This window comes from Phlebotomus papatasi, chromosome 2 (assembly GCF_024763615.1).
Source record: "Phlebotomus papatasi isolate M1 chromosome 2, Ppap_2.1, whole genome shotgun sequence".
NCBI classification, from domain to species: domain Eukaryota; kingdom Metazoa; phylum Arthropoda; class Insecta; order Diptera; family Psychodidae; genus Phlebotomus; species Phlebotomus papatasi.
The window spans coordinates 86,620,264-86,645,673 of record NC_077223.1 but is presented as its reverse complement, the minus strand read 5'-3'; the positions used below and the strand labels follow the sequence as shown (position 1 = coordinate 86,645,673).

General features: G+C 38.0%; 2 protein-coding genes across 2 annotated transcripts; one reads left to right on the top strand and one right to left on the bottom strand.

Moving 5' to 3' along the window:
• Positions 1 to 2,368: 2,368 nt before the first annotated feature.
• On the bottom strand, positions 2,369 to 16,001 carry LOC129804861 (F-box only protein 28-like). The gene is made up of 4 exons (XM_055852524.1): positions 15,782 to 16,001; positions 15,589 to 15,716; positions 14,997 to 15,519; positions 2,369 to 3,111 (listed from the first exon to the last, which is right to left on the bottom strand). The coding sequence occupies exons 1-4, from the start codon at positions 15,863 to 15,865 to the stop codon at positions 2,821 to 2,823; spliced, it is 1,026 nt and encodes a 341-aa protein (XP_055708499.1). The 5' UTR covers positions 15,866 to 16,001; the 3' UTR covers positions 2,369 to 2,820.
• A 2,957-nt stretch (positions 16,002 to 18,958) lies between these two features.
• LOC129804859 (kelch domain-containing protein 10) lies at positions 18,959 to 24,489 on the top strand. Its single transcript, XM_055852523.1, has 3 exons — positions 18,959 to 19,532; positions 19,601 to 19,806; positions 23,381 to 24,489. Exons 1-3 carry the CDS (start codon positions 19,122 to 19,124, stop codon positions 24,063 to 24,065), a joined length of 1,302 nt encoding a protein of 433 aa, XP_055708498.1. The 5' UTR covers positions 18,959 to 19,121; the 3' UTR covers positions 24,066 to 24,489.
• The last annotated feature ends 921 nt before the right edge of the window (positions 24,490 to 25,410 follow it).

Here is a 25,410-nt window from a genome sequence, read left to right as displayed (position 1 = left end):
AATTAAATATTTTAAGCATTAGTTCAATTAAATTCTATTAGTAGATATCAAAAATTGATTAAACGCTGTAAAAGAAATGCAAAATGGAGATATTAAAAAATCTGAGTAGAGATGAAATCAAGTTTTATTTAAAAAACTATCGTCACTTATGAAAATGGTAGACTTTTTGTCTTTGTCAGAGTTATTATCGTCCAAGCAGGAGTTCACATTTTTTGTATAATTGCTTAAAAGCAAATTCGCAAAGAAATATACATCTTTGGCAGCTTACGTGTTTTATCGTCGAATGAGAAGCAAATCCTGCAACATAATCTCTGGCGAGATCATCGATAGGCCGTCTGGTCAAGTAATCACTTTTTAACATTTCTTGGTACTTCCTTACGTAGTCCACAAGTTGTTGGTTTACATTACTTTCGTTTATTTGCGAGATGACCATCCACAGAAAAAAAAATTTATAATTGCATCCCGAATATTTGCGATATTCCCCAATTTTTTTCCAATTCATCACTGAGCAACTGAGCTTCAATCTTGTAGAAATGTCAGGGAATGAACTATCCGGGAGTTATTCCCGTATTTTGAGTCATTCAAAACTACAAAAAAGTCACTGAATTTCTGGTTTTTATCACAAAATCCGTCTTAGGTTATCCAGAGATTTACTTTTCCAACATTTAATCACGATTAACTGTGCAACTGTGCTTCAATCTTGTAGAAAAGAAATGCCAGGGAATGAACTATCCGGGAGTTCTTCATGTATTTTGTGTCATTCAAAACTACACAAAAATCACATAATTTCTGGTTAAAATTACTGAGGACCTATTTTAGATGTTCGAAAGAATCACTTTTCTAACATTTATTGACAATCCACTAAAAAAAAGAGGCCCCATTCTTCCATAAAGTCCGTCCGGGAGTTAACTATCAGTGAGTTATTGGTGTATTTTGATTGCGTTAAAACTATTAAAAATTAACTTAATTTCGAGTAAAAATCACTGAAAACTACTTGCACATGAATCATAGAACCAAGTTTTACCGATTTCTAAGCCCCATTTAATAACTTAGGCCCCATTTTCGAAGTAAAATATCGGAGTCCATTTGACACTTCAAAATTTAGGTTATGTTTCGTTCTTTTAGCGATTTTAAACATTTCTTGGACTGTTTTCACTCATTTTTCATCACAATATGTTAAAAAGCCACTTGTTTTAAGTAATTTCAATGTTATTTTTTCACAAAAACTTAAGAAAATAGGGAAAAACTAAGAAAATGTGGGAGCATCCCGCATGCAAACAACTGAGCATTCTAAAACTCGCACACTAACGCACAACCGCATCAGCAGGCTGTCATACACGCTCACTTCCCTATCCATATTCAGAGCGGCAATGATAGTACTGAGTAAAATGTATGGGCGTACATGATGATACTGAGTATTCGTACAACGTATATACACAGTTTATACGTAGTTTGGTCCCGCCGGGAATTATTTCCAATGTAGACCACGTGACTGCCTGGATGGAAAGGCTACTTGATCAGAAATTCAAAAATGCGAAAAAAAGCCGTTGGTGATCACCTTTGTTTTACAGACTTAAAGGTAGGTAAGAAGCAAAGAACGCATGGAATTCCATAGGGGTATAATGCTGAATTTTGACCAGGAGGCCCTCATGTCAGACTTTATCAAACGCCTGAGCCACATCCAAAAATACTGCAGTGCAAAACTGTTTGTAGTCTACAACAGATTGACCTTCATTCGCTATCCTATGAACTTGTTGGACAGTAGAATAGGAAGGTCTACAACCGAATTGATGGACGAGAATTACACCATCTTTCAAATAAGGCAAAAGCTTCTGGAGTAGAAGTTTCTCACAAAGTTTGGATAAAATTGGCAACAGGCTAATCGGTCTATAAGATGATACGGATGTATCATCTTTACCAGGCTTCGGGATCATCTTGATTATTGAAGTTATCCACATCGTAGGAAAACATCCAACTCTCATTATTGCATTCACGATGAAAGTAAATAATCTAACACACTCCTCAGGGAGTTCCCTGATCATTTTCCCAGATATCAAATCCCACCCTGGTGCCTTCTTAACCAATTTAATTCACAAAGAGAATAATTATATTACATTTGTAATTCACTTTTGAAAGTTCGACTGGAATGTTAATGTGATCGCTTAGGCGTCAGCGTAGAAGAGAGAAGGTTCTCTTTGCTTCTTTCTTTACAATGTGGAGGGAAGTTTACGTTCCACACTCGTTCCACATGCAGGGCCGCATTCCACAACAGTAAAGAATGATAAAACCATCGACTTGATCTTGGGTCATAGGACCCTTGAAAAGTGCTCTAGGTGAATTCTTATCCCATTCCAAAATTGAAACGCAATTTTCTAAGGACATAATTTTTATTAGATATCCAACAAAAGTTGTAGTATGTCGTACCTGTTATTTTTTTTACAAAATACAATTTTATTTACTATTACATAGGTAATAATCTACTGAAATTCATCGCGAAAAATTTTCATTCAATATATCAAATCGATATTTCGATGAAAATAAGAAAACTGGATTAGTGAAAATTATTATTTTTATATTTAATGTTTATTATAATATTACTTTATTTGTGGATTTAAAGTTTTACGGGAACGGGAGGAGAATCTTGTGTATCAGTTCATAAATACTCGAATACTTTAAGTGGCAGTTGCCAGTGAAGCGCACGCAAATTTAAGTAAAAAGCGTGCAGAATAAATAGAGCAGCTCAGTGGATTGAGACATCCTTCATCGATTGTCCTCCTTGTCGTTCCCATTCCAGATCATCAAACTCCTTAACTTTCTTCTTCATTCTGTACGAGGTTTCTTGGAGCACTCTCCTTCGTCGTCGGGTTCATGAACTGCTGTGGAGTTTCCGGAGATCCGTCTCTTGAGGATGATGGTAGCCATTCGGGGCTTTATGTGACCCGTACGAATTGGTGTATTTTGTGGGATTTGTCCCGTTGTGTCCTTTATCTGACTGATGTTGGCAGAGATTTCGCGGTTCTTGGCCTCTGACTCATCCAGACGCCGCCTCAAGTCGGCTATCTGAGTCTTCATTTCCATCATGGCCGTCGCATAGACACGCAACTGACGCACCTTTCAAAGTTTCATCGCAAGATTAAGAAATGTCTTATTGAGAATAACATCCAAAAATTTATGAAACATTATAAATTGAAAGAAGGTTTATTGTTATTATTTGGTGGTTTGTTTACAAACAGAAGAATATCGACTTTTTAATGAAAGTATCACTAAAAACGGAAAGTCTAAATCAAGTAGCGAAACCTACACGATGTAAATTTTAGTAAGCCCGACGAATGGATTTGTATATGAAGCACTTGAAAATTAGGGAACAGAAAGAATTACAACCTCAGACTCTTTTGCTTTAAGCAAGGATCCCTTCGATAATTACTTTTTTAAGCAGGTTGGCAATTGGCAATGAATTTATGATTAATGAATTTGCCATTTACCGATTTCAACCGATTCATAAATCGGTTAAAAGATCCTCCAAAATAGTTTAAGGGCTAATAAAATTGATTTTCGGACAATGATTACTTATCGGTTCATAAACGATTCAATACCGATTCAAAACCGTTTGGAATCAATTCAGGCTTCTCAGGAATTCCAAGACCTTTCCAACGAGCCCACGTATGATACTATTTGGTTGAACAATATGCTCCTTAGAGCTTTTTTAACCTTTGACCTCGAAAAACCGTTCGTAAAATCCGACCTCGTCAGATCGGATCCAATATACTTTTAAAATTTAATTTTTAATGTGATCTATACATTTTGACACTCATAAATCACAAACATCCGATATCCGTGTAAATGTCCCATCACGTCCGTCGTATAAACACTTCTTTAGGGGATTCCTGTAACAATGTAACAATGTCCTATGACAAATTCAAAAATTTTTATTTGGAAAATTCGGAAAAAATAACTGAAAATCAGATTCATATCAGTTACAAAGAGCTTTATAGAGTTCCTTGCAATGACCATTCGATGCTCACTGGCTCTTAATGTTGTCCTGTCCCCGAATTTATCACGAAAATTTGTCATATAACATTATAATATCGTTACAGAATACTCCTACTGAAATAAGAACGGAGAGAGATATGGAAATGTGAAATAGCACCCTAGCTTTTAAAAATTCGACATCGAATTTTCGAAAATCAATTTTTTTCAATGAAATCTTTCTCCTCGTTTTACTGCTCGAACTCAACGAGAGAGCAGTTATATAGTCCACCTTTTTCAACTTGTGACACGGGTAAAGGCCTCGACAGACCTGAGGATTAGCCGTAATTTTATTCGAAATAGTGATTAAACTACTGTGGGAATTATTACCTGTGTATGATAAAGTAAGATGGTTAGGGTTAGTAGTCTACCGGAAACGAGAGGGATCTATGCCCGGCGCAATACCTGTGTATGATAGATAAAGTCGATTATAGATACTGCGTGGATAATATCCCGGAGACTCTGGGTTTCCTACCTGAATAAAGAATAGAAGGGAGGTTAGAATGGGGCTCGAATGACAAATTTTCTTCCTTTCCCCAAGATAACTTTATTCTTCTATTCTTTCACTAACTTTATTTACGGTAATAATCCACAGAATTTTATTATAAGAAAAATAACTTTAAATGAATAAAAAAGATTTCGATGGTTGAGAATTTTTGAGATTTTCTTGACTGATGTCTTCGCGTGGTCTTCTTGATGGCTTGACTTCAACGAACTATGAAAGAATGTGTGTGTGTTGGTTCGGGAATCAATCGTGACGTTATCTTTTTACTTCTCTCCTTCGCCGTGGCGCTGATGTCACCCTCACTCGCTACAAACTTCACATAAACTTCCCCCTCTTGAGGGAACCTCAATAAGAATCTTCTTCCATGGGTATCTTGGCCACGGTGCTTGCAGCTCTCTTCTGAATTCCATCACTGGTTCGCACGGTGACTACCCTCACTACATTGTCACGTCCTGGATGAACTTCCTGAATACGGCCCATCTTCCATCGGGACGCCTTCAGCTGGTTTTCTCTCAACAAGACCAAGTCCCCAACAGCAAGATTTCGAGATTGGGTGCACCATTTGGGGCGCTGCTGAAGAGTGGTAACATATTCCTGCTGCCAACGATTCCAGAAGGTCTGGAGAAGTCTCTGGAGAAATTGCCAGCGAGAGAGACGATTTGGATTGAGTTGCATCACATCAGGGCCTGGATCGAGTGTCAGAGGATGACCCACAAGGAAATGTCCTGGGGTCAATGGCTGGAGATCCTCCACTTCAGTTGACATGGCACAAATGGGGCGAGAATTGAGGCAAGCCTCAATTTGTGCGAGGACAGTCGAAAGCTCTTCGAATGTCAGAATTGTATCCCCGAACACTCGCCGGAGATGGGTCTTCACGTTGCCTACGCCTCTTTCCCACAATCCACCGAAAGTGGGCGAATACGAAGGGATGAAGTGGAACTCAGTACCACAATCAGACATGCACTTGGTAATCTTGTGCTGGTGGTCCCTGATTCCCTGGAGTCGCTCTTCTCTTGTTGTTCCAGATGCCCCAACAAAATTGGTGGCATTGTCACAATAGATGATTTGACAGTGTCCTCGACGAGCTGCGAAGCGACGTAGAGCTGCCAGGAAAGCATCTGTACTCAAATCTGACACTGCCTCGAGGTGCATGGCACGGGTGGTCATGCAGATGAACACACAAACATATGATTTCACTACGGCGGCTTTACGAAGTTTGGAGACTCTTGTCTTGAAGGGGCCGGCAAAATCGCAGCCGGTGTGGTAGAAGGGGCGCATTGGCTGCACACGATAAGCAGGTAAATTGCCCATCAATGGTGTCTCAGTTTTCGGTTTTGCTTTCGTGCAATTAACACACATTTTCACGACACTTTTCACGAGGGATTTCATCCCAACAATCCAATATTTAGCACGGAGGATACTCTGAAGGAGATATACCCCTGAATGCAGGTGCATTTCGTGAATAAACACTACTAAATCTTTGACAAATTTGTCCTTTGCTGGAAGTATTATTGGGTGACGTGTCTCGTAGCTCAAATCAGCATTCTCGAGCCTCCCTTTCACTCTCATCACCCCATTGTCATCAATGAACGGGACAAGTTTGCTTAACTTGCTGGATTTTGACACTGGATTGTTTTTCTCACAACACTTGTACTCCTCCGGAAAATGTTTCCTTTGGAGATTTTTGATGATACAGTCCCTTGCACGGTTTTGTTCGTGAACACTGAGAAACTTGAGGTTTCTCTCATTGATTTTCTTCCGGCAATTATCGCTGAATCTCAGCACAAAAGCCACTACACGTATTAGAGTCATGAAATTAGAATATTTTTCAATCAACTGAGATACAATGTCAACACTACTTTCACTTTGTGAGGTTAGGACGATCACATTTGACACTTCACTGTTTACACCTTTTTCTTCGGGAATTTGCACCTTCTCGCTCTTCTTCTCAATCACCTTGCGCGGTGGCCAGTTTTCTTCGCCCATTGGAAGCCACTTTGGTCCATCCCACCAGAGCTTGTGCTGCAGAAGATCCTCCGGAAGCATTCCCCTAGAGATGCAATCGGCAGGATTGTCTTCAGTCGGTACGTGGCGCCATTTGGAGGGAGGAATAATTTCCTGGATCATACTAGTGCGCACTGCCACGTATTTTTCCCATTTCCTGGGATGTTCCTGCAACCATTGTAGAACGATGGTGGAATCTACCCATGCCTGGACTTCGACATATTTTGGAGCTACAGCTTCCTTCACCTTTTTCACCAAAGTTGCCAAGAGAAGCGCAGCATTCAATTCCATTCTGGGTATCGTCACGGGTTTGAGAGTAGCTACCCGAGACTTGGCGATGACGATGCAAATTTTGGGAGTCCCATCTGGTGCACGATCCATGGCGTAGACCACGGCACCATAGGCTTTCTCAGAAGCATCTGAGAAGGCGTGGAGAGTCAAAGTATCGTTTTGGGATGGAATGAGACGAGGAATCTTGACATCCTTCAGGTAATGGTATTGAGCCAAAATCTTCTGGTACTCTGCTACAATCTCTTCAGGTGCAGTATCATCCCAATCAACCTTGGCAAGCCAAAGTTGCTGAAGCATCATCTTGAAGACAATGAGGACAGGGGAGAGAAACCCAAGGGGGTCAAAGATTTTGGCTGCCACCGCTGTAAGTTCTCTCTTTGTTGTTGCCATTTTTGGTGTGTCAATCACCAAGGAAAAACTGTCCTCTCCGGGCTTCCACTGCAATCCCAGAGCAGATATTGATTTTGAATGAGCTCTTACCTCGTCCGGAGAAATAGCCCGCATCTCAAGGGGAATTTCTTCCATCACTTCATGAGAGTTGGATGACCATTTCCGTAGGGGAAAATGGCCGTGATTGAGCACTTCTTGAATGTTCTTGCTCAGCTGCTTGGCATCTTCTACAGAAGATGCTCCTCCTAGGAGATCGTCCATGTAAAAGCTGGACCGGATGGCTTTCGATGCTTCCGGGAATTCTTCTTCGTGGTTCTTGGCCATTTGTTGGAGAACCTTGGTGGCCAAGTAGGGTGCACATGACGTTCCATAAGTCACAGTGCAAAGACGATACTCCTTCACAGGAGAATGTGGATCCTTCCGCCATAGGATTCTCTGGAAGTCGCGATCCTCTTCCGCCACCAGGATTTGGCGATACATTTTCTCCACGTCTGCCGTGAAAGCCACTTCATAGGTGCGAAAACGTAGGAGAATGGAGAGCAAATCATCCTGGACCGCTGGTCCTATGGCAAGGTTGTCATTGAGAGATGGAAGTTTGGGTTTGGTCCCTGCCGAAGCATCAAAGACCACTCGTAACTTGGTGGTTTCGCTACTAGGGCGTAGCACCGCGTGATGAGGTAGGTAGTATTTCTCCTCATTGAGCTTGCTATCCTTCTCTATCTCTTCCATGTGGTTCAGGGACAAATACTCATCCATGAAGGCCACGTACTGTTCACGGAGGTTTGGATCTTTGGCAAATCGACGTTCCATGGATTGAAGACGACCCTGAGCGGCTGGAATAGAATCTCCAAGCTTCCCATGGTGCTCCTTGAATGGTAATTTGACCACAAACCTTCCGGTATCATCAGTGGTGTGAGTATTTTCGAAGTGTTGCTCACATGCCTTCTCTTCCTTTGTCAGGAAGACCTTCTTGTCTGGGAGGATACTTTCTGAATCCCAGAATTGCTTCAGAATCTCCTCAAGGTTGCAGTGCGTGTGGAATGAGGTGATTCTCTGACATGGTTCATTGATTCTGCCCGCGATGATCCAACCGAAGATGGTCAATTGGGCAATAGGTTCCCCCTCATTGCCTTTGACAATCTGAGGAAGATTGATTCCAAGAGCGTGTTCAGCACCCAGAATCACATCAATTTTTCCTGACTCCTTGAAGCTTGGATCCGCCAGTTGAGGGAGTGTGTCAATGTGGCGCCACTGCTTGTCCGTGAGATCTACCGAAGGCAGATCAGTTGTCAGTTTCTGCATCACGAATGCTTCTGCCACTACCTTGTCATCCATTTTGTATCTGGAAATCAACTCCAATCGTACCATACCCTTTGTATAGCCCACTGTAATTCCTCCTGCGCCCGTGACTGCAATCCGGGCCTTTTGTCGTGGCAAACCTAACCTCTGAGCACAATCCTCACTTATCATGGTGCACTCACCACCACCATCAATTAGCACCCGGCACAGCTGAAGATCACCATAAATATCTTTAATGAGAACCGAGGCTGTGGGGAGCAAAGCTTTGTGATGCATTGTAGAGTGATGTGTGGTTAGACCAGAACTCGTAGATGGCGGAATTGCTGGAGTTTCTTGCTGATTAGGGGTAGAGGGTTTTGGTGTTTGATTCTGGGTAGCGGGTGAAGCCCGATCTGCTGTAGGTGGTGCCCTTGGAGCTGAAGGCTCCTCAACTGGATCCACGTGAAGAAGGGTGTGGTGATTTTTTCCACACCGGAAACATCTTGACTTTGATTTGCAATTTCTTGAGTTGTGGGAAGGCCTCATGCAGTTAAAGCACAGTTGTTTCTGATTGACAAAGGTCCTCCTGTCTTCGATAGACATTTCTTGGAATCCCTCACACTGACAGAGCAGGTGAGAGGCTGAGCATTTGGGACAATTGTCGGCCTGAATATAGTGAGATCGAATGCCACTCTTCACTGTCTTCGTGGGTTGTTTCGTCTCCTTGGGGTTAGAAGAACTTCCATCCTTGGCGGCTCTTTCCATGACGTCAGTGACTTCTGTCATGAAGTCAAAGAACTCCTCAATCGTAGCCAATGTCTCGGAATTCCTGGTTTCTTCCCATTTCAGCCGAAACTTGTCGCTCATGTTGAGCTTCATCTGATATATCAGCCACGTATCAAGGGTTAAACAATCTGGACCAAGGGCTTGGAGGCCATCGAACAATTGTCTGTAACTTCGGCTTGCGGTTTGTAGATCATCCACAGTCTCCACCTTCTGCTGTGTCTGCTTCATGAACTTCTCGATGAATGCATTCACCAAGTGAACTTTCTTTTCGTATCGTTTCACCAGACGCTCCCAAGTGATTAAATAGTTAGCATCTGTGATCTGGACATTCGCAACCTCCTCTGTAGCTTTGCCTTTCAGCGCCATCTTCAGATACTGCATCTTCTGGGAATTTGTCAAATCCTCATTGTTGTGGACCGCGCTCATGAAATCGTCTTTGAAGCGAATCCACTCGGTGTATTCTCCGTGGAATGTCTGAAGACTGAGCTGAGGTAGTTTTGTGTGTCCGGAAGTTCTTGACACAGACATTGTTGAAGCCCTCTGGATGTCCACGAGCTGACGCATGATGTCTGTTTGGTTTGCCATCATAGCACACAGACCATTTTCTTGGTTTTGACCTTCCCCCTGAGGTAGATCCTCAGGAGCTTGTGATGCTCGAAGCTTGTGAATTTCCTCACCAAGCTTTAAGCGCAGTTCCATACATCTGTCGTGTACGGCATCTCCATCAGATATCTCTCTCGGATGAGAGACTTCATCATCTTCCGTGAGATCTTCAATCTCACGCTGGATCGGTTCAAATTTGGCATGAATGCGCGAAACTTCATCCAAGAGCGCCTTGGTGATTGGCTCAGTGAAACAAGTGGTTGTTCCCAACTTCCTCTCGATGGCCGTGAGTTGGCGCTTGCAATCACCACGAGCTCTGTGGAGTTGTGAAAGTGTAGCTTTGGTATCCATCTCGGGACTGGACATGTTTGAATAGCTTCCGGTCACCAGTGGGCGGCAGGCAGGAGGATGACTCGCCACGTGTCAAACGGTATTTGAGGTTAGGTTCCTCTTCCGGGACGGTGTGAACACAAATCTATCGACTCCTCTGTCTATCTGGGCTGACCGCTTGAGTGCTGTTTCCGCCGAAGGACCAATATGTTTCCCTCGGAGGTCCAATATGCGCTGTTTCTCTCGAAGGACCAATATGTTTCCCTCGGAGGTCCAATATGCGCTGTTTCTCTCGAAGGACCAATATGTTTCCCTCGGAGGTCCAATATGCGCTGTTTCTCTCGAAGGACCAATATGTGGGAATTATTACCTGTGTATGATAAAGTAAGATGGTTAGGGTTAGTAGTCTACCGGAAACGAGAGGGATCTATGCCCGGCGCAATACCTGTGTATGATAGATAAAGTCGATTATAGATACTGCGTGGATAATATCCCGGAGACTCTGGGTTTCCTACCTGAATAAAGAATAGAAGGGAGGTTAGAATGGGGCTCGAATGACCAATATGTGGGAATTATTACCTGTGTATGATAAAGTAAGATGGTTAGGGTTAGTAGTCTACCGGAAACGAGAGGGATCTATGCCCGGCGCAATACCTGTGTATGATAGATAAAGTCGATTATAGATACTGCGTGGATAATATCCCGGAGACTCTGGGTTTCCTACCTGAATAAAGAATAGAAGGGAGGTTAGAATGGGGCTCGAATGACAAATTTTCTTCCTTTCCCCAAGATAACTTTATTCTTCTATTCTTTCACTAACTTTATTTACGGTAATAATCCACAGAATTTTATTATAAGAAAAATAACTTTAAATGAATAAAAAAGATTTCGATGGTTGAGAATTTTTGAGATTTTCTTGACTGATGTCTTCGCGTGGTCTTCTTGATGGCTTGACTTCAACGAACTATGAAAGAATGTGTGTGTGTTGGTTCGGGAATCAATCGTGACGTTATCTTTTTACTTCTCTCCTTCGCCGTGGCGCTGATGTCACCCTCACTCGCTACAAACTTCACAACTACATTTCCGTAATTTTCCACTAAATCGTCTCTCGGCTTAAGTCGTAAGTGCGTCTAGGGCATAAGAGATATCGACTTCCGGTCTTCGACGACCTTAGAGGGGGGTCAAGATTATCTAGGGCAATCTTTTTTATCTTTTTCCCTCCACAGCCCTTCCAAAAACCATGTTTTTTGGTTTATTTCGAAAACGGCTCTTGCGATTTTCTTTCAATTTCGAATATGTTTAGAGCAGAGGTATGCAAGAACCGTTGAAACCGAATAAACGTCAAAATAAGTTTGTTCTGCAGGGGGATTCTGTAATTTTTGTGGCATTGTCACGCGGGAGTTCGAAACCTGATAATGCCATCCAAGCTTTTTGTGTCATACCATATGAGTTCGGAATTGCAATTCATTGATTTTTTAATGAAATCACTTTACTTGATGATTTTATGAAAATACAATATGTCTTGGTTGATTTGTTTAACAAAATTCATTGTCTCTTGAATTGTCAGAAATCTCAAATAAATGACTTCTGACAATGCCACGTGAGCTGAAATATGGCAATGTCACGGCTACAGAATCGCATTTTCGAAAAAGCTCTCCTAAGATTCGAACGCAATTTGTCATATGACATTGCCCAAAATCCGCGTAAGCTTCCGAGATGGAATTTGACGCTAAATTTCTTCCTAGCGTTCCATGGACGTTTGCGGAACTCTGTATAGGACAGTCTAATAACAAATGTCCGCGGACTTTTCTCTGACGAATATTTCCACGGCTTTTCCTATAGATTATTAGCGTATAATCGGCAGTCAGCCCTTTAAAAATTTGGAAAAATCCTCTTTATTTCCACGAAATTTTCCCTGGAAATTTCCATGCAACATCCTTAGAGGCTTCCGTGGTTTAATATTACGGAATTCCACGACTTTTCCAGTGGACTTTTTAAGTATATTTTTCTTCAAAATAATTCCAAAAATTGATTAAAAATTTCGTGTAACTTTCATAAAGAATTTCCAGAAAAAAAAACATCCACAAATATGGACGTTCAGGGCCAATTGGCAGCTTAGAATTTGGAGAGTGTTCTTCTATCAGACGAACACTCAATTGATGTACTTTTAAATTGAAAATATTGCTACCATATCGTTCATTTGAGTATGTCTAGCTCGCAAGAATTATAGCGTTAGGGCGAAAAATAATTGCAGAATTTTCGCGTTTAGTTCCATGGAGTCTTGGTCGGAAAGATATCAGAAAATATACTCGGAATATTCAAAGGAAATTTTGTTTCAATTTCCAGGGAATGCTCTCAGATATGTTGCAAGAAAATTCCTCGGAATTTTTTTTTCAGGAAATCCACGCGAAAAAAAAGCTGATAACTCCGCAGAATTCTAAGCGGAATATTAGCGTATATTTCCACGGAAACTGACGCGGAAAAAAAGAAGACAAATTCCAGGGAATTTTCTGTTACTGTGAAACTTTCCGGCCGATCGGCTACAGGGTAGGGTGAAATTCTTTTTTACTTCTTCTAAATCCATAGAATTATTCACTGTTTCATTCAGAAACATAATATTTAAAAAAAATATCAAAAATATTAAAGAAAATTTATAAAATAATGATAATACTAAAATAAGTCAGCATGCACTAACAGGGTGCCTTTTCGCTAATTCACTTTTAATTAAAACTTTCGATTTAAAATACTTTTTTTAACAAGGAAAAAAACAATAAATGTTTTCAATCAACTAGCTATCATTAGCGAAAATATCACTGCTAGAAAATTTTTAGTGAAGAACCCAACTGGCACAAGATTGAAATGAGTCGATTACACTTACTTATTTAATGGATAAAAATATTATTTTTGTTTTTTCTCAAAGTTGAATAGTTATATTATGTTACTGTAGTGACTATATTACGGAAATAAAAATAAAAATATTATTTTAAGTGGATTAGTTATAAAATGATCCAGATAGCGAAGCGCCCGGATTAGCGCACTACTAAAAAATGTTCAAGAAAGATTCATCCTTTTAATTTTTCATTGGAATAACATCATTATGATGTTATTCCAATGGGAAATATTTTTATTATTCAGGTTGTATAGGCGCGCGATGACATCGGCCATATGCGCCCGTTGACCGATTTTTGTGATCCTCAGGAGTGCCAATGGAAAATAAATAATCTCTTTTCAGCACTTTACTGTTCTCAAATACTTCTGCATAATCGACTTTTCTCTGGACTGGTTCCTGTCACGACTGTTTTGTGGTTTTAGAATACACCGAGGACTGGGGAGAACAGTCGTGACAAGAACCAACGCAGAGAAATGTCTATAACGCAAAAGTACTCTAGAACAGTCATGTACCAAAAAAAAAGTTCTGGATTATGATTTTTCTTTTTCATTTTACCGTTCTATCACACAAGGATTTTTTCAATTTGTAAATTCAATTTAATTTTTCTGATGAATTGTTCCTATGCGTTATTTTGCATTAAAAATAATGTGAATTGAAAGATTTTCGCTTTTTTATTGATATAAACTAATACTTGGCCCACCACAAGATGTTTAAACATGCTAAAATAGCTTAAATGTGGTTGCTCAATTAAATTTGAATTCAGCAAATTAAAATGCTAAAATTGGTCAGTAATTTAAATTTTATTGCAATTAAACAAGTATCCTTTTGAACTAAATTGTTCTTATTAAATTTATTTACTAGTAATTAATTATTATTTGTGGCCAAAAAATAAGATAAGTACAGTAATTTAGCGATAAACTTGTACGCGAGTGAAGCATCAGTATCGGGAGTTAATTTGCTAATTTCCTCTAAATCCATTATTGTGCCAAGAAATCTCCTGTTTATATGACTTCACACAGATTTTCAACAAGATGTATGAGAGTCCCTTCATCAGCCCTTTCCCTACAAATCTTTCTTCTGACTTTGGGGATCATTCTGATAAGTGACTTATAAGACATTTTAAGTACTATCACACATTTTCCGGAGTCATTCACAATCAAAAATATCGCGGCAATATTTAAAATTGAGCAAATTTCTTGCAAAATGTGTCCTGGCTATAATGCTCAATTAGCTCAATTGAATTTAAATTTATTTTTTTTTTATTATTTATTCATGTCCCAGTACAATTTTTAAGTACATTGTTGGGGCTGTATAAATTGTATAAATTGTATATAAATTTAAATTGTAAAAATCCTAGTGTGATAGCACCGTTATATTGGCAAGCATCATTTCGTCTCCAGTTCGCCTCTTCTGACTTTCACGCGTCTGTCAATATTTAACCCAGCGTTTCTGAGAATTTTTACGTTAGCTTTTACAAAATGCTTAGAAAAGCACATTTTCCTTAAAGAAATAAACACGGTCACCGGCAAAGTTGTAGAACGGTAATTTTCCTATAATAGGATCATTATCAGCTTTCCTAGCAGTTCAAAAAATGTGCGATTTGTTCTAAAATTAGACTTCAAAATTGAGGATTCCTATTTTTCAAAAAATAAAATTTAATCTCTTATAGCCCGGGTCAGAGTGATCCGAGGAAACACTTTGATGTATCGATGGAAAGGTCTTGAGTCCAGGTATAACATATTAAAATTTGAGCCCGATCAATGGAATTTGGGTTGAGATATTGCATGAAAACTATTTATCGGTTAGGTGACATTCACCATTTTTCAAAATGACGGATTAGGGCGGGAGATAGAGTTATATTAATTGAATAGAAATAAAGGAATGAAGACTTACCTGTTTATTCTGTAGATTAACGAGTCGATTGACTTTATTCATGGCTTTGCTGTAGTGACTCTGCATCTTGGCAATGGACAAGCGATTCCTGCGCGCTGTAGCACAATCCTGACGATTCCTCACCACGCACTGCGGCGACTGCGATCCACTACTCTGCCGGGCGTTGTTGAAGTCAGTCACGAGGACGGATTCCGTAAGGATTTGCGTGAAGTTGGATGCAGGTGGGAGTCTCTGCTTTGTCGTTTCGATGAAGGTTTTCTTCAGGGCCATGCAGATTTTCTCGTCAAAATGCTCAATGGCCATTGAGGAGATATCTCGCAGCTCCTGCAGGATTTCATGCGAGCGCACCTGGAGTGTAGTCTCCTGCACCAGACGCAACAGACGAAGTACTTCATCAATTACTTTTCCGGGAATGAAGCAGCACAGTTTGGCTTCAATGTACTTCCCATAAGTCATGGTCAGCATGGATATCCGTGTCTCGATGCATGTGAGAATGTCCGAGTGACGTGCCAGAGGATGATTCCTGCAACAAAGCGCAGAAAAAGTTTAGAAAAATCCCGAGGGAATTCACTAAAAAAGAGAAAATACTAACCTTCTCTCGGACTCTCTTCTTGGCAGCTTGGATTTTATTTTCTTCATATTTATCCCATGGAGACGAATCATCTTCATGAAGCCACGATTGAGGATTCTCTGGCAAATAGCATCGATTCTCTTGCAGACCTAGAAGAAGCAGAAAAAGGTCAGGAGAGGAGTCCCCAGTGACGTCAAAAACAAAGAAATCTCACCAGACGCTTCTTTGCCACTTCGTCGTAGGGCATGTGCTCAAATATCTGAGCTATCATGCAGTCTGGGAGATGAAGGATGTTCATCTTGTCACAAAAACACTCCAGAAAATTCCACACGTCCCTTTTTATGAATCAGAAATTTTCACGTTATAATTTTCCGAAGTAAAAAAATAGGCAAAACTTCGATTATATTCACACAGAGGGAGTTGTTGTGGCGAAACAGCTGATTGTCAAAATTTAAAAAGTGTTCTCAAACTGAAAATTTTTCCAGTTTTTTGTATTTAATTTAAATTTTAAAAGATAATGAAAGATAATAATTCTTCGACTTATTATATTTGGATTTCTTCTGATATTCTCGATTCTTTTCAACTATTTTTAGGGGACTATTTTATAAAATTAAAATGAGACATCCAAATCCACATCCAAAATCCCAGCTGACCATAGCTAACAACCAACAACAGCAATTGGTACCAGAATGTTAACAGTTAACAGTGTTCGTAACAATTTACTCCACAGAAATGTAACTGGAGTTGGCCTAAAAATATTAACAGTGCTAGCATGTTTTTTTGAGATACGTAAAATACCGTGACAACACTTACAAATATCCAAAGACAGCGCGAATAATGCAACATTAAATAATTTTAATTAAATATTTGTGGAAAAAAGTGAGAAAAAAACCTTGCCAATCTGTCATTAATTCAAAACAAACCAAGCGATGCGACCCACAAAATGTATTCAATAAAATTTTTGAAATAAGAGCGTTTAGGGACGTGGATAACAGTATAATTGACTAATTTAGTCAAATAAAGGCGCTTATTATCACTGGAATAATTCAAATTGATGTAATGCATTTTAGAAAATTGTCGTAACTTCCAAGATCTCCATACATTGATAAAAAATGAAAGTTACGATAAAATCTTATAGTGTTTCATCGGACATATATCTCAATATCTCAGCTTTTAAATAATTTTATACAGATTTTCTCGAGTTAACTTACGTTTTATTAGTGACACTTTTATTATTTTGTTTCAAAAGTATCGCATTCGGAGCTCCTTTCTAGCAAAAATAAAGCTGAACTAAAACTATCGTCTCCTGAAAGGTTGCCAAAAGGAAGTTACGACAAATATTGATTTAACTGACGAAATGCTGGTGTATTTTTTTTGAAATCGTTTAGAAAATGTCCACAACTTCATCTTCAAATGAAACTTTCACTTGAATTAAAGACTTGGTGAACACGAAACACTGAAACAAAGCAAATTATTGCTAACGTTTAGCCAAATTTTAATAAAAAATGCTGGTTTTCAGCACTTGGTGCACTCTCCAAATTCCTTAATTTAAGAGATAAATGGGATAAATGTCATCCAAATTATGGATATTTTTGGGGGTAAAACTACTTGAAATTCCACTTTCGAAAAAGATATAAAAAATTGTTTTGGAGAGAATGGAGGTGGGTGGGGGGGGGAAAGAATAAAAAAACGTCTGGAGATATCGTTCTTTTATTGGGCGTCACTGAAGACTGGAACTTGATATCCTTTCCCGTTTAAGCTCCAGGACGGTAACAGTCGAAATTTTGAATTTTTTGAATAAAAAAGGCATAGAATCGATGCATATTGCAAGTGTACCTCAGGGTCTAAAGACAGGTAGGCAGGCAGTAGAGTAACCAGGGCCAAATCGTCCAAAAAGCCAGATAATAGAAAAATTCATTCCTCAGTGTGCTCATTGCCACTCTGAATATGGATAGGGAAGTGAGCGTGTACACTGTACACGCTCACTTATCCCTATCCACATTCAGAGCGGTAATGGCTTGAGGAACGAAGAAAGTCAGGGAAAGAGACGGGATTGCGAGGTGAGTTGTGAGGATAATGTTCTCTCTCTCTCAAGCTGAAGAGTGAGTGAGCACGCATATATCCATATGATTTCAGTTATCATTTTACCCCTTCATAAATCCTCATACGGTGCGACATAAAGACGACCTTTTTACGGGATTACTTGGATCCAAAAATAATCTTATAGATTAATTAAAACTTGTTGTGATAAACGATATGAATGTTTTCAATTAATAATATGAAAACTTATTTCTCTGAAACAGATTCAAGGCTTTTTATTAAAAAAAAGGAGTTCTATAGAATTTTGCAAAATATAAAAGTTGTAATGTAATGTAACCGATAAATTTAAAAAGAATGTTCATAGAAAATGAAATTATGAAGTTTAGTAGTTTTACATGTAGAGAGATTTTATAAATAATGTTTTCCGCTTTTAAAATTTTGCAAAAAGAAATTTTCTAGAGAAAAATAAAGTTTTTGTCGTAGCCATTGATATTTATAAAAAAAGAAAAAAAAACAAAATTGGAGATAATCATTTGAACGATTTGAACCATTGAACTATTCTCCTATAAAGTATTCCATCTAATAGAGCAGCAATTACAAATTATTTTGTCTTCCCATCCGACAATGAGAAATTGTGTGTGAGAATTTATTAAGGAAACAGAAAAATATTTTTTGACATGACATACACCGGTTTAACCCTTTAAGGACGATTGGAACACCGGTGTCCCATAAAGAAAATAATTTTTCCTGACTACCAAAAAATTATTTTTGCCTTATGTTTGTACGGAATTGCAAAATAGAAGGTTGAAGGAATCTAGGATATTTTTTGGAAGTCTCTAGCTATTTGCTATATAGTAAATTTTTAAACTAAAATATGACAAATTTTTAAATTCTCATAATGAAAATTAATTTTTAATATTTTTTATAATTCCATTTTTTAAAGCAAAACTGTTTTGGGAAAAGAAACTACAATACTCAAAAATAATATTTTTTATTAGATTGAAAATTATCATTCATTAGTATTGTTAGAAAATTTACTTGAATTTTTAGGCTATTTTTGTCCCTATCGTTCATAAAGACAAAAAATAAACCAAATCAGACTCTGTTTGCTTTTCGAAGGCCAGATATAAGACCTTTTACAGGTTTTGTTCATTGGTCTCATTTTTATTGATGATCTTCGGTCCACGAAAACTGTCTCGTCGTTAGAGGGTTAAACTTTTGAACTTTGGGAGATTTTACAATCGAAAAATTTTTGTTAGGCAAACAAACATAGTATTTTTAAGAGACTTGTTAGACATGTAATGTTTGCCTACTAACATTTGGTCAGCCGGGATTACCGTTTGATATTTGAGAACAGTTTCACTGACATCCAGTCAAAGAAGAAGAAGAAGCAGCTGTTCGCGTGTCATGTTCGGGATTCCTCTCTGAATTTTCGCAAATAAATAAATCAGATTTTTATCTAGTTTTTCGTGAAAAACAGAGCAACATATTTTCCTAAAATGCGTAGATAGATTATGCTAATATATATTCTAACGGGAATTGCATTGTGGGTGACTGAATTTCTGCAAATTGCAATTGAAACCTGGCGAGCAGTTTTTGCCATGATTCGGAGGAAGAAGAACAGCCCCCAGATTTATGCCTTCCGACCATATCAGATCAATCGGCTGCATTATGTGGACTGTGTGCCCCCAAAGCCACGCAGTGGTCACAGGATTGTGTGCAATGATCGTGATATTTACTGTTTCGGAGGCTTCAATCCGGACATCCCATCGAACACGGGAAGATATCGGGATGTGTCTCTGTTCCAGGAACTCTGGCGCTTCGATACTCTGTCCCGGCAATGGGAATTGATCTTTGGACCAGGAGAACACTTGCCAGATGAACTGGCTTCCCATGCCATGCTTCTGCTGGGCAACTCGATCTTGGTGAGTAAAGAAAGGATCTCAAACATTTCCGGAAGCATTTTTCAAGAAGCCCTTCTACCTCTTCGCAGATCTTCGGTGGGACGTGCTACCCTTTTGGCCAACGCTGCTCAAATAAACTTCATATCTTCAATGTTGTCAGCAAGAAACTCAAGACAGTGGAGACTTCCGGGACTCAACCAGCAGAGATGTACGGGCAGGCTATGGTCGTTCATGAGGAGTTCCTGTACGTCATTGGAGGGACAACGGGATATGACTACTCCTGTGATGTTCACAGGTAAGAAAAAATTGATCTCAGATAAGATTTCTTTAGATTTGTCCCTTCTCACGTTCATTTTATCAATTATATTTCAATTGACCTGCCACTGATTGTTCTAAGCTTATCATTTTTATTGCCTCAATTCTATAGAAAAGAGTAATAATATAATTTATTGATAGTAAATTAATTCCTGAGATTCTTTTTATTGAGAAATCTGGTCAGTGTTTCGAAGAATATTCCGGAAATTGATGCTTTGAAGGAGAAATAAAATAATCTGGGAAGATTAAGGAATAGGACGATGATCCTTGATGAAATTGAAGATATTCCTGTGAAAGTAGCAAGTCTCTATCCTTAACCGTTTAGCCGGTAGAAATAAAAATAAAATGTGCCCAATAAAGAACGTGTCTGCAGACAGGGAGTATCGTAGGAGTGTCCTATGGGAGAATCCTACGACACGATTATTAGAAGCAATTAAAGTTTTTTAGGGTTTAAAATGTTTTTGTTTAACAATATTTAATTATTTTAATTATTAATTAAATAAAGATAATTAGCCGTACTCACTATGGCGTTGTTATCTCGTAATCTCCGTAATCTGTTATCTTGTTATAATTTTTCATTTATAAAATACATTACGAGAACATAACGAGATAACGAGATAACGATATTACAAGATAACAGCGCCATAGTGAGTACGGCTATTGTTTATTTAAAATTATTATAATTTTTAAGTATGATTTTGCAGCCCGCAAAATATTAGAATCACCTCTGTAAAGCCACTATTTCAGCTTTTGCATTTTTGTTTTTTTAATTCTAATTCGTTGAATTAATTACCTTATGTCGAACTAATATTATTTTGAGCGCTAGAGGTCTCTATTTTTCACAGAATATGTCAATATGTGAAATTTAGTTTGAACAACAGGATGACCACTGCCATTTACATAAATCGTCTCCTCAAAATGAAAGTGATCTATCTGTATTTCTTGCAAACAGTTTTCCTATTTTATTGGGCGATCTGAAAATCACTATTGATATATTCTGTAAAAAATGTAGACCTCTAGTGGCCAAAACAACATCTATCCTACGACTCTAATATTGACGATTTCTGTATCAAAAATATTTCGACAAATTGGAAAAAATACACAGAGCTCTCCGATTCAGGTGACATGACAGCTGTCAAATACACAAAGAAGTCAGAATATCACCCTTCCATAGGTTTTTCCGTTTTTTCTGTGTATTTTAGTATCAATCACCCGAATATAAAGGCCTCTACACACTAGGAGAAATTTCTTTAAAAAATGCTTTTTTACAGAAAATTTTCCCTATCCTTGTAGGCAGAAACGTCAGAATTTTTAAAGAAGGCAATTTTTGACGAAAATTGCTTCTAGTCTGTAGACACCATAAGAGACCACAGTGTAGTTCTCTACGCATTTCGGGGTCATAGCCACTGTATTTGAAATTAGTACAATTTTTTGCATTTTTGACCCATTCTGCAATTTTTTTTTATAAAGATAAATATCATGTTTTAGAAATTTCTCTATATAGTTTTGTAAAAAAAAAAACAAAATTCAAAAAGATATGAAACATATTGATCTAATAATTCTTATTATTCGAACAACTTAATCGAATAATTTGTATCATTTTAACAAAGAAAAATCCCCGAGTGGAGCATTTCCTCGTGATCGATTTCGAAATTGTAAAAAGATGTTTTTTTTGTCTACTAGATGTTCTTTAAGTAGTAAAACACCACAATACTTGTTTTTTGCTGGACACAATTTATATTAGGTATAATTTTCTTATCTGTTAAGTTTCTCTTTAGGGCAGAATCACATTGACAGTAAAATGCTCACCGTCACCGTCAAAGCCCTCACCGTATTTCGTTAATTTACGCATTTTCATTGCAATTCTTACGCAAATTCTCAATTATCGTGTTACATTATCTCATACTCGGTGGCCCTAGGTGAAAATAGTATAAGAAAATTGAATAAATAAAGCGAAAATGCGATAAACGGTGAGCAAAAAAACTGTACGACAAACGGTAGCAAAAAAAATTCTACAGTTTTTTTTTGCTTACCGTTTATCGCATTTTCGCTTTATTTATTCAATTTTCTTATACTATTTTCACCTAGTGCCACCGAGTATAAGACAAGGTAATATCGTAATGGAAAATTTGCGTAAGAATTGCAATGATAATGCGTAAATCAACGAAATACGGTGAGGGTTTTGACGGTGACGGTGAGCATTTTACTGTCAATGTGATTCTGCCCTTAATCTAAATTTGAGGTTAAGTAAAACATAACCTTGAAAAGCGACAGTAGCTTCTTTAGCATTTCAATAAAATGGTCCGGAAATATTTGTAATGGACATTGCAATGATAACAAACATGATTATCTTCTCCGTTAATAAGGTTTTTGCTGACCAAGGAATTTAGTTTAAGTAAAACATAACCTTGGGCACTCAATGGATCAAGTGGTAGAGCAATCGCTCTATGATGCAAGTGTTCCGGGTTCGAATCCCCTTTAGGTCACCAGGAATTTTTCTGGCGTTAAAGGTGTTCGAATTGCATCAAGTGAGCTTCACTGCACTTGATGCCACGGACATGGGACTGACAATCTCATCCCGTACAAGAAAAAATAATAATGCATTTCTAGAAATCCCCTTGCGGGAAGGCCTTGTTCCTTCATGGAATGTTGTATCAGCATTATTATTATTATAAAACATAACCGTGAAAAGCGACATTCAGTGCTACAGAATTTTAACGAAACTGTCCCGACACATTTGTAATGCCCGTGTAAATTTACAAAAGCCTGGATTCTTTATCCGTTAATAAGGTTTTAACAGATCTAAATATTTAGGTTAAGTAAAGCATAACCTTGAAAAAGGATGTTTAATTTTCTACAATTTCAATAAAATGGTTCAGAAACATTCTTAGAGACCACAATTTATTATTTTTCTTTTATTAATATTGATTCATTTAGCATCGAATTTATTCATTCTTTTGTTGACTAAATGGTTGAGTCTCACTTTCGAATTTAGTTTTTAAACATTTTAAGGTTAGAATCTGATTTGAGACAAAAAAAGAAGACTTAAAACTCTGAATTGTCCTAAACTCCATTTGTATTCAAATTAATTATTTGTTGTATGTCTATGTTGATATGTTTTCAACTGATAAGTCATCTTTGCTCGTTTTGATGAACCATGTTTGGCAATTTAAATAAAAGTCATCTTATTACGTATTTTGCTATTGTTTTTACAAGTAAATATTTTAGAGTAGAGATCAAACATTTACCAAGCTCTATTTGCCATTTGTTTATTTGTCTTTGCCAATCTATTTAGGCATTTAGGGAATTTTTTAACATATTGCTAAAGATTCCGGTGTCAGATCTTAATCCAGTTTAGTTCAAATAAGATTTTTTTCATTGTTAGAAAAGCAGGAAAAAATTACCTACAATTTAATTTGTGAAATTTAATTTATTTAAATGAGGTTAGGACGGAATCTAACCTCACATTTCCAAACTAACCCTTTACAATGTATAGGAAATAGAGGGTCCTATTTCAGGAAAAAGGAATGTACAATCAAATAAAAACCTTTCAGATTGAATTTGATGACGTACGAGTGGGAGCTGGTTTATCACTGTGATGAATACAATGAGGACGATCCTCCAGGTCGATATCGCCATGAGTTGGCGTATGACGGTGAGCAAATTTATGTTTTGGGCGGTGGAACATCTCAAGTGGCCTTTACACTCTCCGAGATACCTGCCTTCAATTTGAAGACAAACACGTGGAAAATGGTACAGACAAAGCCAGATTCCACGTTTTCTCCTCCAGGAAATAAAGTAGCTTTTCCAGAGGCCCGAAAATGTCATGCCTGCGTTCAATTTGAAACGCTACAAGGATCGTCAGTTGTAATTATTGGGGGATATGATACATGCTATTACAATGATATTTGGAAGTTGAATTTGCGAACTCTAGAGTGGAGATGTCTCGGAAAGATGCCGTCTTTTAGGCCTCTTTTCTTTCACGATGCCACCGTTACGAGAGCAGGCTGTGTGTACATTTACGGGGGCATTACGTGCAACGTCAACACGAATATCACCAAAAGAACAACCAATATGTACAAGATATGGATGACAATACCTAAATTGTCTGAAATGTGCATAGAGGCACTCAATTTTTATGCACCACGCTTGAAGGAATCCTCCGTGGAGGATCTTATGAAGCTTGGTGTGCCACCGCCATTTGTCGACAGACTGACAATCAAGAGTACTAGTCCCTAAAGCTAGCTTTTGTTCAATGCTGAAAGCTTTTCTTAACTTTCTTGACATCAAAAACAAAATTCAAGTGTTTTGTTCTTGCAGCAAAGTATCACCTAATATAAAGTGAGTAAAAATTGTACATTAAGAAAATACTTATTTTCTATTGGCTAAATATAAAAGCGTTTTTGCTCAATGCAAATGGGACTTGTAACTTGTATCCAGTGAGTCAATATACTTTTCTAGAAAATTACGTAACTGCAAGGCTCTGAAATCCGGCAAACAGACGCAAGCCAATTTATGAATTATATAGATTTGGAGAGTTTCTCTGAAAACGAGATTCGCGTGAAATATTTAAATTTACGTTCTTTTACACGGCTCTTTTGTTTCATTTGACTTCAGCTATATGTAAGATGTATATCTTAATAAAAAAAATTGAATTTATAAAGGTTTTTATTTTATCCTTGGGAAGGAAATTGATGGAGAATTTGTAAAAATTGCATTCAATAATCAACAAAGTGTAATTTTTTATTTATTCTGTTGGTTTCTTTTCTGCCTTCTTGTCTTACTTGACTTTGTGGGGTAGAACCTTCGGTTTAATCCCGGAAGTAGTGTTCACTCAATGAAAAATTAAAGGAATAATCCAAAAAAGAAGTGAAGAGAAAAAAGGAAAGTGAAAAGAAGGTAAGTCAGAATAGGAACGAGTATGCATCGTTAAAGAGAGAAATTTAAAGTCAGGGATAGGTCCCTGGCTTATTCAAAGTTCTGAGTTCGAGTTCCGTACGGTGTAAAGATCTGAATGTCAGATTTAGATGATTTTCAATATGGGGTGAATGGTGGAAAGCGAGACACTTAAGAAAAAATTCAATTTCAAATGCATTTTTAAACTGAATAAATAATTATTTTTTACCATTTTTTTGCATCATGGGATTCTTTGATAAATATTTTAAGAGAATCTTAACAGTTGTTATTGAAACTTGCAACCGAATAATCGGAAAATTCACGGAAATTAAAAAAATAACACATTTTGAAAGGATGGACAAAATTTTGGAAAGTTGGACAAAAACTTTTGGAAAGTTGGACATAATGATATTAATGACAAAATATCATGCGAAATATGTAGAAAATCAAATGTTGAGGGTTTTCTCTGTATACTTGCACATTTGATGGTTTTGCTAATCTCTCCTTTATGTCCGGGTAACAGTTGAGGAACGCTAATTACCAAGAACTTCCTGAACGTCCAACCAAAAAGAGGTTCTGTAAATTTCACAGACGCCTCGCGCTGTCCAGCAGTTATAGCTTTAAATCGGATGCAACTTTTTAGCACACTTCAATACCCAATCCGCCCAGGTCTTTGCCACTTGCTTTG

Coding starts and splice junctions, on each gene's coding strand:
- LOC129804861 (XM_055852524.1), bottom strand. CDS start 15,865: ATGAACATCCTTCATCTCCCAGACTGCATGATAGCTCAGATATTTGAG. Junction 15,717..15,781: donor AAGTGGCAAAGAAGCGTCTG/GTGAGATTTCTT, acceptor TGCTTCTTCTAG/GTCTGCAAGAGAATCGATGC. Junction 3,112..14,996: donor TTAATCTACAGAATAAACAG/GTAAGTCTTCAT, acceptor AAACTTTGAAAG/GTGCGTCAGTTGCGTGTCTA.
- LOC129804859 (XM_055852523.1), top strand. CDS start 19,122: ATGCTAATATATATTCTAACGGGAATTGCATTGTGGGTGACTGAATTT. Junction 19,533..19,600: donor TGCTGGGCAACTCGATCTTG/GTGAGTAAAGAA, acceptor ACCTCTTCGCAG/ATCTTCGGTGGGACGTGCTA. Junction 19,807..23,380: donor TACTCCTGTGATGTTCACAG/GTAAGAAAAAAT, acceptor AAAACCTTTCAG/ATTGAATTTGATGACGTACG.